The following is a 16,040-nucleotide window of genomic DNA, read 5'->3' on the forward strand; positions in this document are numbered from 1 at the left end:
AGCATGGTGATCAAACTAGCTCAGGAGTTGGTGTGATTGAGCATGCCCAGAGTTCTACAGAGAATCAGCCCCAGGAAAATACCCTCTCTAACACACTTACACAGGCATCCAAGTGGTGAGTCTGAAGCAGACCAGAGAGCTGATCTGCCTAAACTGAAAGCCAAGTTTTAACCTTTTTCAGCTCACTGAACTAAACAGCTGGGTGAATGGGACAACAGGCAGCTGAGAAGAAGCAAGAACAGCGAAAAGTGCTCCCAGGGTGAGAGTAAGCTAGTCAGCTATTTCTAAAAAGCACAGCATTTTGAAATTTTCCTTTCAACAGAATCTGAATGACATGTAAACAAGAACAAATTGGACTTCCCAATTCACTACTGTGCTGCAGAGTCCTTGAAGCCACTTAGATGGAAACATACACAAAGCAGGTCAATTGTGCCCCTTTGAACAGGAAACTGAAACACTATTTACCAGCATTTGCTTATTTCTTGCTTTGGAACTGATAAATCCATTTTTTAAACATATTCCATCAAACTGTAGGCTCTGCTCAGATGTACAATACTGATGCCAATTCAGTGACACTGTGCCCACTTCTAAGCATCACCTATTTATCCATTCCCAAGCACACTTTGAATTCCTACAATTCCTATGACACTACCAACTGAGAAAACAAGGCTCATTTGTGTCTCAGATGTAGGCAGCTCTTGCAACACAAACTGATTGTAGGTCACTCTGTCCCTAGGTCTGATCAGCAGCAATAGGAATTGCTTGCAGCTTTTGTATATTCTTACAGAGAATACATTTCCCACTCCCTGGAAAATCCTACTTTACACTGCAGCTCCACCCATGCTAGAGTAATCAGCAGCCTGCAGCCTTCCTTCCTATCCTTGTCTCTTCAGAGACTCTTCCTCTCAGTGTCAGGAAATCACCTGGTGGTACTTTCTCTCCTCTTCCTGGCACAGCAAGGCTGTTTCACAAGTTCCTGGAAAACAACAGCTAGCAGAAGCCAAGAAAATCTTATGCTAACCTGGGTCTTCTCTCATTTTTCAAAGGGATGAACTCGGAATTGTTTTCCAGAACTGAAGAGAATTTTTGACCTTCACTACCATGTGCAGGACAAAATGCCAAATCTCCTATAAGAGGAGTGAAAAGTTCTGGTTTTGTCTCCAATAACACTTAAGAGTCACCCACAACTACAGACCTTTAGAAGATAAACCCAGATGACAGCAGTTAAAAGTTATTTTACCCTGTCCTCTCAATTCATGAGAGACAGTGAGATCATGTGCAACATAAAAGGCTTTGGCAGAGCACACGCACAATCCTACACTTCACTGAAACAGCCATGGCCCAGCTGAGGTGCAATTCTCAGCCTACCCCAAAAAAACACCCTTTCAACTGTTTGGAGGCAAAGCAGCAAGCACCAGAGCTCTCACAGAAGAGCTCACTCAATTGCAGAATGACTCAGAACAGAAAAGTGCCAAAACCAAGCTCTTCACTTGGCATTGTTGCAGTTAAATTGCACCATGACAAATAAAGTGATTTGAACAAAAAAAAAAAAAAAAAAAAACTTTCGAATACAAAAAGGTCCAGCCTTCTTATCTTGCTCTCTGCAGGGCTATCTTAATGGCTCTAGTACTGCCTTATCACTGCTCATTAACAAGAGTGTAGTTGGACAAGCTAAGTCTTGTGAGCATGCTTAAAAAGCAAGATGGAAACAAAGCAATCACGCATCCAAATCATGCCTAGGCAGAGCCCTCCCTATGGCCTCCATTCCCTTTCTTAAAAGAGCAGAGAAGTGGTATTACAAGCCAGCAGTGCACAACCAAAAGCCAGAACTTTGTATTCCCAAGTCACCCAACTGAAAAAAAGATACTTCCAGAGAATGAAGATTTACAGATTTCTAAAGGGCGATTACACCGAGTTTGCCATTATTAGTCATATTTTCCCTCTTTGAGTTCAATATTTTGTTTAATCCCAATGCGAACTGTGTTTGAAGCATGACACAAATTGCAGTAACCACCCAGTGAAAAGTTTAAAAATTCTGGGAATTACTACATCACCACATGCTTTAAAGCTACAATGGGAAAGTCAACATTTAAGTTTAGTAAGTATGACAGAAGAACAAATGCAACTATTTTCATGCAACTACTTACTATTACCTGGTTTGTGTATAAACTGTGCATAAACACAGGAGAGCTCTAACAGCTTATATGGGCAAAAGGCCCTCTGGCATCCAGCTAAATCCATCCTTCATCCACCTCTAGAGCAGCCAGGCTCACTAACAAATGCTCACAAACAAGTTCCCAGAAGCACCTGTCCTGCAGCCCAAGGAAAGTGAATCAAAACTAACATTCCCTCCTTAAATGCTCCTTGTGAGTTACGGTTATGTTTCTCCTTCTGGTTTTGTAGTCCTTCAGCTCTTTTAAGGCACACATAAAATTCACTCAGTTTCACAAATGGTGAATTTGTAGTCACACCAGCCAGCAGGATTTCACAGGCTCCTGAATCCTTGTGTCAGCTGAATGATTCATGGATTGCCTATAGGGGTGTCTACCTTCTACATCTACATAGCTTGTTCTACAATTAATGGTGCCAAAAATCTTATCAAAAGAGCTGTAGCTGCACATCATTTACTAGGCCAGCCTGATAAGGTCAACAGAAGCATCAAGCCCTTTTGTTGAGGAAGCTACCAGGACTACAAGTACCTGTTCAGAAAGCTAATTCCTCCAGCCAACAGATCAGCTGAAATACACAGGTTGTATTATCAACTCTCCTCAATACTTTGGCATCTCTTTAAAAGTTTTTCCTTAAAGAAGAGAAAAATCTTTAGATCTTCATCATTCATCTCAAAAGAATACAGTTTCTTAAAAGTGAAAAAAATGTAATGACTGCAAAGAACAAAAAAGACACCAAATTTATTCTTGTGAAAAAAGAGGCAAATTCTTGACAGTCTTCTTCCCCTTACAGTGAAGGCAAAAAAATTCAGTTTTTAAAAGGTTGTCAGAAACAGTCATAGACCCCAATTCATGAGACAATAGAAAAAAAAGCAGAGGTCTAGAAGAATCCTATTATGTTCATGAACAAGAGTGTTAATTTCTCACATATCCCACCATGAAAGAGCATCCACGTTGTTATGAAGTGATTTCTCTGAAAGCCAGGACAGTTTGGCAAGCATCTCTTCTCATTGTGGCACACTCCACCACAGGTACATGGGAATTGTACAATACAGAGGAAAAGGAACTGCAGAGCTGGTGGCTTGTAAGCACAATTCTTGACCTGTTTCAAGCATCCTCCATTGCTACACAGAAAATATCATGCCTAATGAACACTTGCACTATGCAATATTGTAGCAAATTACCCCTTAAGGGAACAAAAGTTTCTACAAATGTTTTCTGCTCTGGTATCCACACAAGGGTAACTCCCCCCCGAGGCTTAATGCTACAGTATCATGTTGGAGCATTGCACTAGTCAACAAAAGGTGGTGACAGTAACAAAAAGTTCTGTGGTTTTTAGCAACTTTACTGCTAGCACTGGACAAGTCACTGTATCTGCACTTTTCCAGGATTACTCATGCCTTTCCATGACTGCAGTTCCTAGAACTTCAAACTTGTTAACATTTGACCTGAAAATTCCAAAAAGGAATTATTGAGTTTGTCTGAATTGCTTCCTCACCTTCCCCTCACAGACATCTTAACCCTTTCTAGTGTAACACTAAGCACCACCCTTTAAAGGGCCTTCTCTTCCAAGGCAGGTGCTTCATTGAATCACACATCTAAAACCACACATCTATTATTGTACTTTTTCACACTCACAATTCCAAACATTAGAGGCAGGTAGTCCATAGCTAAGTATTTCAAGACTGTATCACAGTTCAGCTGCCCACAGAGCACAACATGTGCTGCCAGCTGTTGACACTCTCTGAGGAAGCTCCTTTTTTCTCTTCTGCACAGTGCATTTACAGCTACACCACCCAACAAAGCTTACAGATGATCTGAAAGGAAACATTATAAAGGGATTCTTTTAATAGGGAAGCAACTTAACATGGATAATATGGACACCGAGTCCTATAACTTTCAATAATAATTTCTCATAAGGGATAAGCTTCAATTACAAAACACCTGGGGTGTTTTGTAAACAATACATGAGTTTCCTGCTTTCACACAACTCTTCCAGTCTGTTCCCTTGAACAGAGTAATGAAGCTAAGTAATATAACTTAACTGTGCATAAACTATTTCAACCTCTACATTTTGTACTCACCCAAAAGACAATGTTGTAGCTGAAGAGCAAGTATTTGTACCAACAGCTGACTTCTGCATTAGAATATCGGTAATAGTGCATCTTCTATGGCACAGCGTCTGCACAGAAGAGAAAGAATGACAGGATTAAGTAAAGATTTCATGAATAAAGGTTTCTCCCCTTTAATAAAGGCCCCTCTTGCTCTGTTAAGAGAGGACAGTAATCTGTACCATATGCCATCCAAAGGCATTTTTGAAGTCAGCTCAAACTTCCACTCACCCTACACTTCCTTTCAGTATCTGTTGCTTAATAATCTTATCTTTAAGCATCCTAATGTTATAACAGGGCAGGCACACCCACAAAGGAAACTCACTATACAGTTAGCCTAGGAAGATCTACATCAACAAGATGACACTCATCTGCCTTCTCACTCTTTCAAAACTGTTTTACTTCAGCAAATGGCTGCTTGGGCTTATCCTCAAACCCTGTGGATTGTACATCCAGCAATCCAGCTAGCAGGATACCAAAGTGGTTACCTGGAATCTCTGTGTCTCTGGATTTCTAAATACAAAAGGTAGTTATACCCAGCTCTTCCCTATTTCTGTGTTTCTTTACAAGATCATCTCCTGCAAGAGGTTTAATTCTCAAGAACCAAAGTCCCACCATTTAATACCCACCTGCTCTGTGGATTTGGTTTGCTTCCTCACACACACTAGGGAGATAAGGTTCACATCTCTTGCTCAAGTATTTCAGACAATCATAAATAAAGCACCTCTGCAGAAATGCCACGCATAAGAAAGACAGAACAAGCTGTAAATTCAGAGCAGGAGTGAGCACTTGCACAGCCCTCACATTCTGGACAGCTGAGCAGCATTTCAATCCCCCACTTGCTTGAGGTAAATGTCAGTGGAAGGTTTGCAAAGGCAAGGAAACAAGAACACAACTTTCAAATACCTCCTAACTAAGAAAATGCACTGTGCCACCCTGGTCATGCGCAGACAGCATGCAAAAAAACAAGCCTACCCAGTAAATCTGAAACCCAGACCATGGAATGGACAAGGGGATTGCACCCCATCCACAGCTATGAGAAGGTAAACTAGGTTTTTGGGGGTTGTTTGTTTTTGGAGTTTTTTTCCCCTAAAAAGCAATCTGCACCAGAGGATAAAAAACACTCCCACTTACAGAAGAAACAGAAGTTGGCTTTGAGAATCTCATCCCATTGCTAGAGTGTGAATTACTAATTGAGCTTGGTATTTCTAGAGTTCAGATGTTGATTTCCACATAATTTTAACCAAACACTAAAAACAAGTCTTCTTCCTTCACCTTATAACTTCTAATGTGCATGGTCCATTTATAGCAAAAATCATTTAACTTTCATTAAAGCAAAGGAAATTGTACTTTATTGGCAGTATAGGCAGTGACTAGAAAAGACCTTGCTACATGTAGCCAGTTGCACCACAAAAAATGAGTTTTGTAATTTAGTTACTGACCTTTGCAACCCATCCAATGTTACAGAAAAAATTTAGGAACCTTTGCAACTGTTATGAATCATAGCAAAGAACTCTTAAGCATCATTCTCTTGTTTATCTAAGTCCACAACTGAGTGAATAGAAGAAAAGGAACAAAGTCTTGTTTTCCCAATTTAATTTCAGTTTCTACCTCCAAACAGCAATTCATATGCCAACAATCAACATGCACACACATGTCCAAGTCAGTCAGTCTGATGTGCCTGGGCAAGAGAGGAAAGAGGCACAAGCACAGAATTCCACTAATCTCAGCAGGGTGCAAGATTCATTTGCATGAATGTAATCCATTTTACAGCAATACACTGGCTGCCAGTGCAAATATATTCTCCAGATGCAGACACACTGAGGCCTCCATCACTGTTCTGCCTCCTCCCTCAGAAGGAGAACATGGTAAAAGACAGGAAACTCAGCAACACGGTAAAAGACAGGAGCAGCAACTGCAAAATGCACATAAAGGAACATTGCTTTTGGTGCTGCTACATCTGCAAAAGAGAAGGCAACAGGTTGCATTTAGCTAGCACATCAACCAATTTCACAAAAATGAGGTTCTGCTAGACAAAGAAGCTTAAAACATAACCTGAGGCAAAAAGGCAAGCACATAATTTCACGACCTAAAGTACAAATATCATCTGAAGACTTACTTTTTGTTAGTTTACCCTCCCTGGCATTGGATTTATATTCAACAGTTCAGCCTCAGCTTCACTGAAACAATTCACAGGAATAGGAGGATTAAAAGTATCCTTACGCATAAGCACTACTCCCCAAAACCTCACTATTCGGACCACCAGCTTGCAAAACATTTCTCCGTGCTTCAAACAACTGCTAAGATGACCCAGTCAATACCAATCGCAGGATTTTAGAAGAATGAAAAAGTAAAATACTTTTTTAAAAAACATACACACCTCTAAATGCTCAGGAATGAAGAGGTATTTATTACCAGTACTAGCAAGAAGCTGTCCTGTAACAGCACACAGCTCCTCAGACAGATATTAGCTCCCAAAACACCTGCCTATCTTAAGAACTGATTTGGCTTGCTCTGTGCTTACCTTCATCAGAATTCTTTTGGTGGTTCTTGACAGACCACTGAACACAGTATGGATGGTATGGGAGTAGCATAATAAATCTGATATGTGATTTTTTCTTTTCCCCCTAACACTACAAACAAATGAAGCAGTCCACTCAAGACAACACAGCCACCTTCCCTGTGTTTATACTAAAAGCAGTCATGTTTCCTAACACAGAAGGCATCTGTTACCAGTCGAGAAATCTGCTTGTCAGTAATTCACTTTGCTCACAGCACAGGCTGCGTGGCTATGGTTAGGCAATACTAAAAACACTTGGAAGATTAAAGCAGTATGTGGGCAGCACAGACTAATAACGTTCTCTGCTGTGTTTCAGACAAAGCAAGTCACACTGTGTCAGCTGACAGTTATCACCCACTCACAGCAACAGGAATTTCTAAAAATCAAATACAGAGCCCTGCTGCTTTGGTAGAATATAATTTTGTCTTGTTGTTTACAGCTTTAGCGAGAGGGGGAAAAATATAATCATTCATCAAGAGGATATTGCCTTTTCCAAAGCTTTTCAATACACACAATTGCACTCTTAACTTTGTTATAGATAAAAATTGGTCCAGCCAAATTAAAAACGAAAAAAAAAAAATTTATTTAAGATCAAATTGTCTCTGAGCCAGCCACAAGGAAAAGGACAGTCCGAGCCAGGGATCGGCGCTGGGCGCGGCACAGAGCGGGCAGCCTCGGCAGGGGTTCCCCCAGGCACACACCACCCCTGGTACAAGCAGTTCTTATAGGAAATATTCTGCCCGAGGCCGGGATTTCAGCAGTCTTTTCTTCCCATTCAAAGTCCCACATACTCATCAAGCCTCTTTTCTCTGTGCTGAGGTAGAACAATTCGGGGTCCAGTGGGGTGGTGATGCATCTTCTTGATGGAGTTAGGGGAACGCGGCTGATCGCAGAGATCCCAATCTCGAGTCCTTGCCGGGATGATCAGCGCCTGTATCACCCCGAGAGAAACGACCCATCTCCGGGCCAGCCACATGGATTAGATTGCAAATGAGGTTTTGTCAGAAACCGGTTTTCGAATATGTGGGGTCAGCTCCCAGTGCTGGCGTGTGTGCTTCCAACAATATCAAATATTACACATATCATACTATACTGGCACGATTTACATTCATTACATATAACGCCTCCAAAATGCTACAGCAGTGATATTCCCAATGTATATTCCTTTCTCTCATAAAACACATAATGTGATCTGCTGACTAATCTAGATACGCAGAGCAATCCTCACAGATAAAATGTTAAGTCTAGAACAACTGCAACAAAGTAATTTGTTAGATTTAGATCCAAAAATTATTTTAAACCTCCAGAGATGTTTACTTTACAAGGCAAACCTAAGCCACACTAAAATTCCAAGTTCAGCCAATACTGCCACCATATAAAATCCTGATTCCCTGCCCCTCCCAAAATCCACAACCATTACTCAACCTACTCAGTGGAGCAAATAGCCACACAGCAAACCACCAGCAAATCTTCAGCTCAATCCTGTAATCTTGTACCACACACCAAGAAGTAAATAGGTTTAAACCTTCAATCTGCCTTGCCAGAGCATTTACAAATGCCAGCGTGGGGGCAGTCAGGAGGTGGCAGGAGAACAAGCAAAAGCTTTCCAATGAATGTGCCCATGGAAACACAGCACCCCTCTAGTGCCAGCCTATACCAGCAGCACACCTGAAGCTGCTTTACACACTGAAAGATGAAGCTGGGGAACAGGGGCACAACTGAGGCAAGAGGAAAAGAAAGTCACTTGCCAAGCTGTTGGCTTCTGTTCTTCAATACAAAGTATTACATCTATATGAAGCTGGTGAAGCAAATGGACAAAGAATTTGCTGAGGAGCATGAAATTTTAAAATACAGCAAGAGATGTACTTTGGTCTATGACTTGTTTTGATATGACTCAATTCTATTCCATCAAGACCAAATATATATCAAAAAGCATCAGTTCATTCAATACATGGTGCCATTAAAAACAACTGTCATTCTTTGAAGATGCTCAATCATTACGTGTTTTTGTGAAGGTAAAAGGCACTCTAATCGCTGACCAGGAAAAATTCAGAGATATTCTTAGGACCTTCTAAAAATGGAACAATTAAGAGGCAACTACAGATTGCTCTTTCCACATCCCAGAGAAAACAGTGACCACCAAAGGGGTCCTAATGCTCAGAAGAGTATCTGGGTTCCATCCATCAAATCTTCAGGTGAAGAGGCTGAGCTGGTACAGCAAAAAGCAAGAGAAACTGACAATGTGATGCTCTTACAGGCTAATCTGCTCCTGGAAACACAGTGGTCCTGCTGGTGACTCAGGAACTCCATGCAAGCATGTGTCATTTTGCAATTTTGCCTTAAAGAAACTCAGACTAGGGCCTCAAAAAGAACAGACAAGCTTCTCTTAAGGAACACTAGTATCGTTTGTTTAATTCTGCTGTAGTTCAGATGAGCAGAGAAACATTTGCTCATTCTTTGAAGAAACCTGAGGATTAATCAACAAAAGGGTATTTCTTTTAACTGAAAGAGTTTGTGATGAAAGACAAATATCATTAAAAGGTATCCCTGTTTCACCAGAAAAATAATGGCAAGTAACAAATCTCAGAACTCAATGGAAAACATGGCCAAAGCCAGACAGAATTCTTAAGACATCTTCTTTTGGGACCCTTATTTTATACCGTGCCGAAGACTCAAAGACCTCAAAGAATATTTCAAGCAGAAGCTGCTCCACTGTAAGCACTAAAAAACAAAAAGAACAGAGAAGAACAAATCCCCAGCCTGTTGGGAAGGGTTTCATGTTTCAGTGACCAGGGTTTAGTCTATTACTGCATCACAAACTACAACTTAGGAAGACTCGTCAGAAACACACACAGGCATTTCCAAAGCCCAAACAAGGACACAGCAATTCGGAAGAGCTCCACTCCAGGTCTCTATACCTCACACTCATGCCACACTTTTGGCCAAGCCACTACTTCTGTGTGGATGAGTTGCATCCAAAACACCATGTAAGTGCTCAGAACTCAAGAGTAACATTCTCAAAGTGGACAATCCACATTTTTGGGAATAAGCTACATGGTCATCAAGAACCTCTTCTGAACTCCCCACTTGACTAACATCACCAATCCTTTGGCATAAAAGCTCTACACCGCACAACTGTAATTTAAGGAGCTATTAAGCTATGATTCATGGAATATTTTCAGCTCCACTGGATTTCCTAAACCAACAGAACTACACTAAAGACTTGTAAAAGGCAAGCAGAATTCAGTACTGCTCCCACAGCAATTCAAAAGCTGTAACAGAGGATGACAGAAGTTCTACCAATTTCATTTTCTTCATGTAGAAGCTACAAAGGATACATTTGCCTGGCCTTGCTTCCATGTGAAGTATTTATTTCTACTCAGAAAAAAAAAAAAAAAAAGCTACTAATAATAAAACAAAATCAGCAAAACAGAAGTTCCAAAGAGTCCATATTTTCATTTATACAAACCAGTCAGAATGCCAGTCAATGACACTGTACAACAGAAGTCTTGACAATGCAAACTCAAACTACAAATATTTTTAGTTACTGGCACTGAGGAGAAACACAACTCAATTATTCAGAGAATTTCAATACATTTATGCTAGTTCTGCCCCACTGACCTCAGGCTGATTGAAGTAGCAACTGAACAGATGAGGTAGTTTCTGCTTCAACATACACAGGTGCTTGACAAAAGGTACCAACTGAAAGGCAAGGATCTCTTACCTAGTTCAAGGAAAATCTGCTTGAAGCAGCTGACTGCAAACAAAGCATGAACTCCACATTCTGACTTAAAGCAATAGCTTTAAAGATAGGACAGGAAACAGAGGGCAAAGGAAATGTTACAAGTAAGCTTCATCTAAAAGCCATCAATTTTCCAAACATAAGGAGAATGCAGTGGAAGAGAGACAGATCCTTTTCTAAGATATCCATCTCTTTACTAATATTTAAGAAATGCAGAGAAGAGCATGAGGACAGGATGCAGGGTCTTCACTGATCTTATCCTCAAAAGCATTATTGGTTAAACCTCAAGTTAAAGCTCAGTTGGATTACACCAAAGTAAGTGAAAACAACACTAGACACTACCACTACAGTTCAACAGATCCCTCATTAACATCTTAAAACTAAGTTTATAAAAATATTTAGTGACTATGCAAACTTTCTTTAATAAAGCTACTGATCAGTTTCATCTGAACAGGACCTTGCCTGTGCTGCAGTTTATTCACTATACACAATAAGCCACAAGTCATGCTTTCCTATTACTTCACAGCACGTTCAAGTATTGGGAAGCCCATTAGTCATCCTGAGCAGGAATTTATCCACCCCAGGGTGCAAAACCTGTCAGAACAAGTAATCAGAATAATCTTAGCTGACCCAAACTTCCCAGTTGCTTTCTACTACCTCTCATGAGAGCAGATACACACAACTCTCTGTAACATCAACAGATGCAAAGCAAAACTCAAAGTCTTAATGCAAAAGAAGCATGTAATTTTATTCCCCCCCCCCCCCCCACCTTCTAACAGAAGATTTTGGAAGCCTTACAAAACAAATATCTTATCTGAGGAGACAGAACTTGCAGTTTGGGGAATATTTTTACTTCTATTTAGTAATCCAAGAGTAATAGAACCTATTTAATACACTTTGTCTGCTCCCTCCCATACCTCCACACAGACCAAGTTTCAGGAACTGAATGGGCCCCTCCATTTGCTACACCACTTCATAGCATAAAAAAAAAAGAGAGGAAGCCACCACCATCTTTCTTTGGTGACAAATATACTCTTTATTCAGGGAACATCTTAAACTTTTATACATATTGTGACTTTTCTCCACTTCCAGGAATGGCACTTGTTTTCAGTCTCCAGTTACATTTCAGTCTAAAAGAAAATATCTTCATTTTCTTTTTTCATAAGAAAAAACCCTGAGAGACTGATTATAGCAATATACAACAAAGAAGTGATGAGCATATAATTTGCTTTGGGTTTTGTGGTTTGTTTCCTTAAAAATGTTCCTTGCTCTGGATACAATGTGCAGCCTGTCTACATCCACACCATATTTCTTAGCCTTCACACTGAATACTCCTACATGTGAATTTGTATAGCTAAACATATCTACTACATATAATAAAATAGATATTTATTTTAAAAGTTTAAATCAGATCAAGGTATTTCTTAGTTAAAAAAAAGAAATTAAAATTCCAGGGTTGAACTCTGATCTCCAGTAAAGAGGACGCTAAGTAATGACTGCAATATCTGGATAATATTTGCTACATTCACCACTTGCTGTTTAAGCAATGTTGACTCCATGTCACGGAAGCCAAATGTGGAGTTCAATCTACAAAACCTCTTTTTTTCCTCCCCTCCCACCCCATTTACCAGGGCCTATGCTTTCAACACCAGAGCAACACTCATTTCAAGTGAGGCACCAGGGAAGGCTACTTTTTGGGGAAAGGCATGGGGGGTTTGGGGACAACACCCTCAAAGCTTTCCTTTGCTGCCCTCCACCTCCAGCAGCTGCATTCACAACAAGCAGGACAGCCTCATTTTACTTGCCAAGGACAATCACCAGCTTCCAAGCCACAGGACAAGATGGCTCTTTGTGGCCACGTAGACAGCTCAATCACCATGTAATTTATCTCTTTACCTCCTTTCTGGTAAAGAAACACACTCGTGAAACTTGCAAAACCCATCTAGACGATAAACCTCTAAGGCAGCACTGGCAAATCTTACAGATGTGACAAAACAGCCTTCGCCAATGGCTCACAATCCCAGCCACTTCAGCAGTCAGTGTCTCACCCAAATACACAGGAACAATTAATGCTTCAGGAGTTAGAGCAAGCAGGTTTGCAGAGCACCCTGCACATGCTACCACACCACAGGGAAAAGACTAAAAGACAAAAACCAATGCTGCTTCAGGACAAGCCCACGCTTGAACAGCTCCAGCCCTTCCCCCCAAAGCCAGTGCTCTGGCAGGTCGTGAGAAAGCCTCCACTGTCTCGCCCAAATCTGTGTCTGCCCCTGGGGAAGGAGGAAAAACAGGCTTTCCACCTCTCAAGATGATGCCAAGAACAACACTGTGCCATTAAGAGATCAGGGCAACAAAGGTTGTGAAGGGACGCAGTCAGTGCTCCTTCCAACACAGACCTCAGTCTCTGCAACAGCTAATTAAAACATGCCAGCAGAATTAGAAGGTGCAAAGCTTAGACGCAAACACTTCCTAACCTGTGCCTTCAGTAAAATGAGAAACATAGCTCCTGATGGAAACAACATGACAACACAGGAAACTGCCACCTGAACGGGCTGACAGTACAGCATGACTGGCTGCACACGCAGCACAGCTCAGATTAAACAGCACCACACATCTGAACTACACCTTCCCTTCCCTTCCCACCTGCCCCAGCTGGACAGGCTCCTTCAGCTGAACACTCCCCTGTTTTGCAGGAGCAGACCACTGATATGACCTAATCAAAATATCCTTTGCAAGCTCAGCATGATGGACACTTGGCAAAGAAAGCTGCCCTGCCGTCTTCCAGGAGTCATCTCACCAATTGCTTTCCAAGAGTCATCTCACTAATTGCTTTCCATTAGTTTCAAGTCAGACAACTCTTTTGATGAACCTTCCTCCTCCACAGGCTTGCCATGCAGCCAAACTGAAGTAACTTAGTACTCAGGGCAGGGTAGAAAGCTTTGCTGTTTTTACCCTTTATTCGATACAGCCACACCACTGCTGGCATATTTCACCTCCCATTAAGTCCCCTGAGCCCAGCTGTTGAGGGAAAAGCAATATGCATCCAAAGAATCAGCTCCATTCCCTGGCAGTCAGAAGGCTGCTGTCACCGAAGCCCAACCTCTCAGATGCCTTCCTTCAGATCCAAGTCACTTGAGACTATTCCCTTTGTTTTCTACTCCAGAAGTTTCTAGACGTCAGTGAACATATTTCAGCACCCATTTTATGCCCAAGAAAGACTACATAACTTGCCAAGCTGAACAAATGAGGTTTTAAAAAATACTAAAATTCACAAAATTCTGCTGCCTCCAAATACTCTGCTTCATCCTGTAGCTGCAAGGGCAGCAACGCAAACACCTGACTTTGTTACCTTCAGGTCCATCAATTATTTAGAGAAAGCTCCTTTCCAGAGAGACTCAAGCATCAATAATTTAGTCTTTGAGCAGGAAACAAAAACTGTTAAAAGAGGAAAAGAGATTTCTGGAAAGGGCTGTTGGGCCACATGAACATATTTGGGCTTGTACACAACCAACCTGCCTGAAACAGAATAATGCCAAAATAAAACAGCCCCTAAAGCCAAAAGCTCACATGCACGCACAAGCTCATCAAGTGCCAGAGCAAATTAGTACCAAAGAGCCCCAAGCCCATCAGGGGGTTTCAGGACAGCTCTTCCCATGGAAGACCTTTATCAGTTTGGTATAAATTCCTGTTCTCTAGCCCAGGAACATAAAACAGGCAGAAGTTCTTTTCTAATACCACAGAAGCACTTTTACAATACCAAGACAACATTCAACAGTGCTTACTACAGAGATCAAGGGGAAGCAGAGCCCTGTTTATTACACCCTCACCTTTCCCACTCAGGTTCAGATTAAGGATGAAGTCAGGCCTAAGATTTTCAGCTTTTGCACAGCTTCTAAAGACAATGGCACAGAAAGAGTTCTCCGAAGAAACACAGATAAAGTATTCACCTTAGATAAGAGCAGAAATTCCTCCACTCACATGTATCATACATAGTGGTACAATGAAAAGGACAAAACACTGTTGCTTGGCTCCGAAAGAGTTCAAAAAAAGACAGGAAACTCTGAAGCAAAACAAGTGCTGATCCCTCCCGGCTGCCAAACAGAGGCTGAGGCACACTTTGGACCAGAAAAGAAAATAAACCTATTTTTAAACCCAGTTAAGAGCTCTGGGTTTGGATATAGTTCCTATTATGGCCAGCATATTTTATTTTCATTTGTTAAAGGTTTTCTGCACAAGTGATAACAGAATTCACACGTGAATAATCAAGCAGAGTGGTTCCTCTATCTGAGGGCTTCAGTGTTAAGATTTATGTCAGATTGATCAAAAAGTTTAGCAAAACCCTGGCCATTCAAGGCAGTTGTTTCAACTGCAAACATCACAATCTCTTATGCAGTCAATTTTTAAGGATCACCACTTTTGCAGGTGATCCTCAACACCTGCACTTTGCTATTATCCTCCCCTGTGACAATCTTCAAAATAGAAGAATTTGATCTAAACTGTTACTCTTTAAAACGCACACATAGCTAACCTTGATAAGCTTTAGTCTGACTTTATCTGAGCTACTTCAGCTTGAAGCAAAATGCAAACCACAGCACGTTCATGGATTTTGTGAACTGCAGCCCTCTTACCCTTAGAAATGCACCACAGGTGGCAAAGCATGAAAGTCTGTTCTACCAAAAAACAGGAAGTTATGACACAGGAAGCCACAATGCAAAGCAACATGGCACAGAGGGCTCACAAATAAAGTGTGTCCAAAATCCACAGATTTTTCCATACCCCAGCCAGGTGAAATATTTTGTAAAATCAAAAAAATAAAGGGAGGATCTGTGGAACAGTTTTGACAATCACTCTGTGAACTCCACTTCACCTCACATACACCCCAATGAGAATTCTGAACACAGGGAGATCAAAGCAAGAGTTTAATTTATTCACACTTATCAGTGCTCAAACTGTACCACACCTAATCCACAATGAGAAACTTGACAGACTATGAGAATCCATTGTAGTAGTTTGTCAGCAGAAAAATTCCTCTTTTTTCCAAACACATGTTTACAGGTAATGGCACGTTAGTAACGACCCACTAAAGATTCATAAACTAAATAAAAATACTTTTTAAGAAAATCAGAGGTCAGTCTCACAACAATCCAATATTCTTCAGCTATTCATTAGAAACATACAATAAACTCATTCATCATCCAGATATAACCAAATTCATAAGACACAATTTTCTTGCTACACCCAAGAGCAAAAAGTGATACCTTCAATACCAAAGAAAGTACCCCAGTTAAACAGCATCTTAGGGCTTAGAGCAAGGGCTTTTTATCGTCCTTTCATTAAGTATTACAAGGCCTAACGCCAGTAAAAGGCAGCCCAGAGCACACTCCCTTGCAGTGCTGTCAGGTATGTCACCCATGGGAATGCTCTGCACAGACACCGCTCCTAGCAAAAGATCACACACT

The 16,040-nt window shown here is 41.0% G+C and overlaps 1 protein-coding gene across 3 annotated transcripts in view; it reads right to left on the bottom strand.

Annotated features, from left to right (window-relative positions):
* The window catches only part of TSPAN14 (tetraspanin 14), a 34,960-nt gene that overhangs the window by 16,014 nt on the left and 2,906 nt on the right, over window positions 1–16,040 (bottom strand). For all 3 annotated transcript variants that reach the window (XM_077784556.2, XM_021526645.4, XM_085583349.1), the window contains exon 2: window positions 4,253–4,350. In XM_077784556.2, coding sequence (XP_077640682.1) covers window positions 4,253–4,333 — 81 coding nt within the window. In that variant the 5' untranslated portion in view covers window positions 4,334–4,350. The remainder of the gene's footprint in view (window positions 1–4,252; window positions 4,351–16,040) is intronic.

This window comes from Lonchura striata, chromosome 6 (genome assembly GCF_050655825.1).
Source record: "Lonchura striata isolate lonStrDom1 chromosome 6, ASM5065582v1, whole genome shotgun sequence".
Taxonomy (NCBI): Eukaryota; Metazoa; Chordata; class Aves; order Passeriformes; family Estrildidae; genus Lonchura; species Lonchura striata.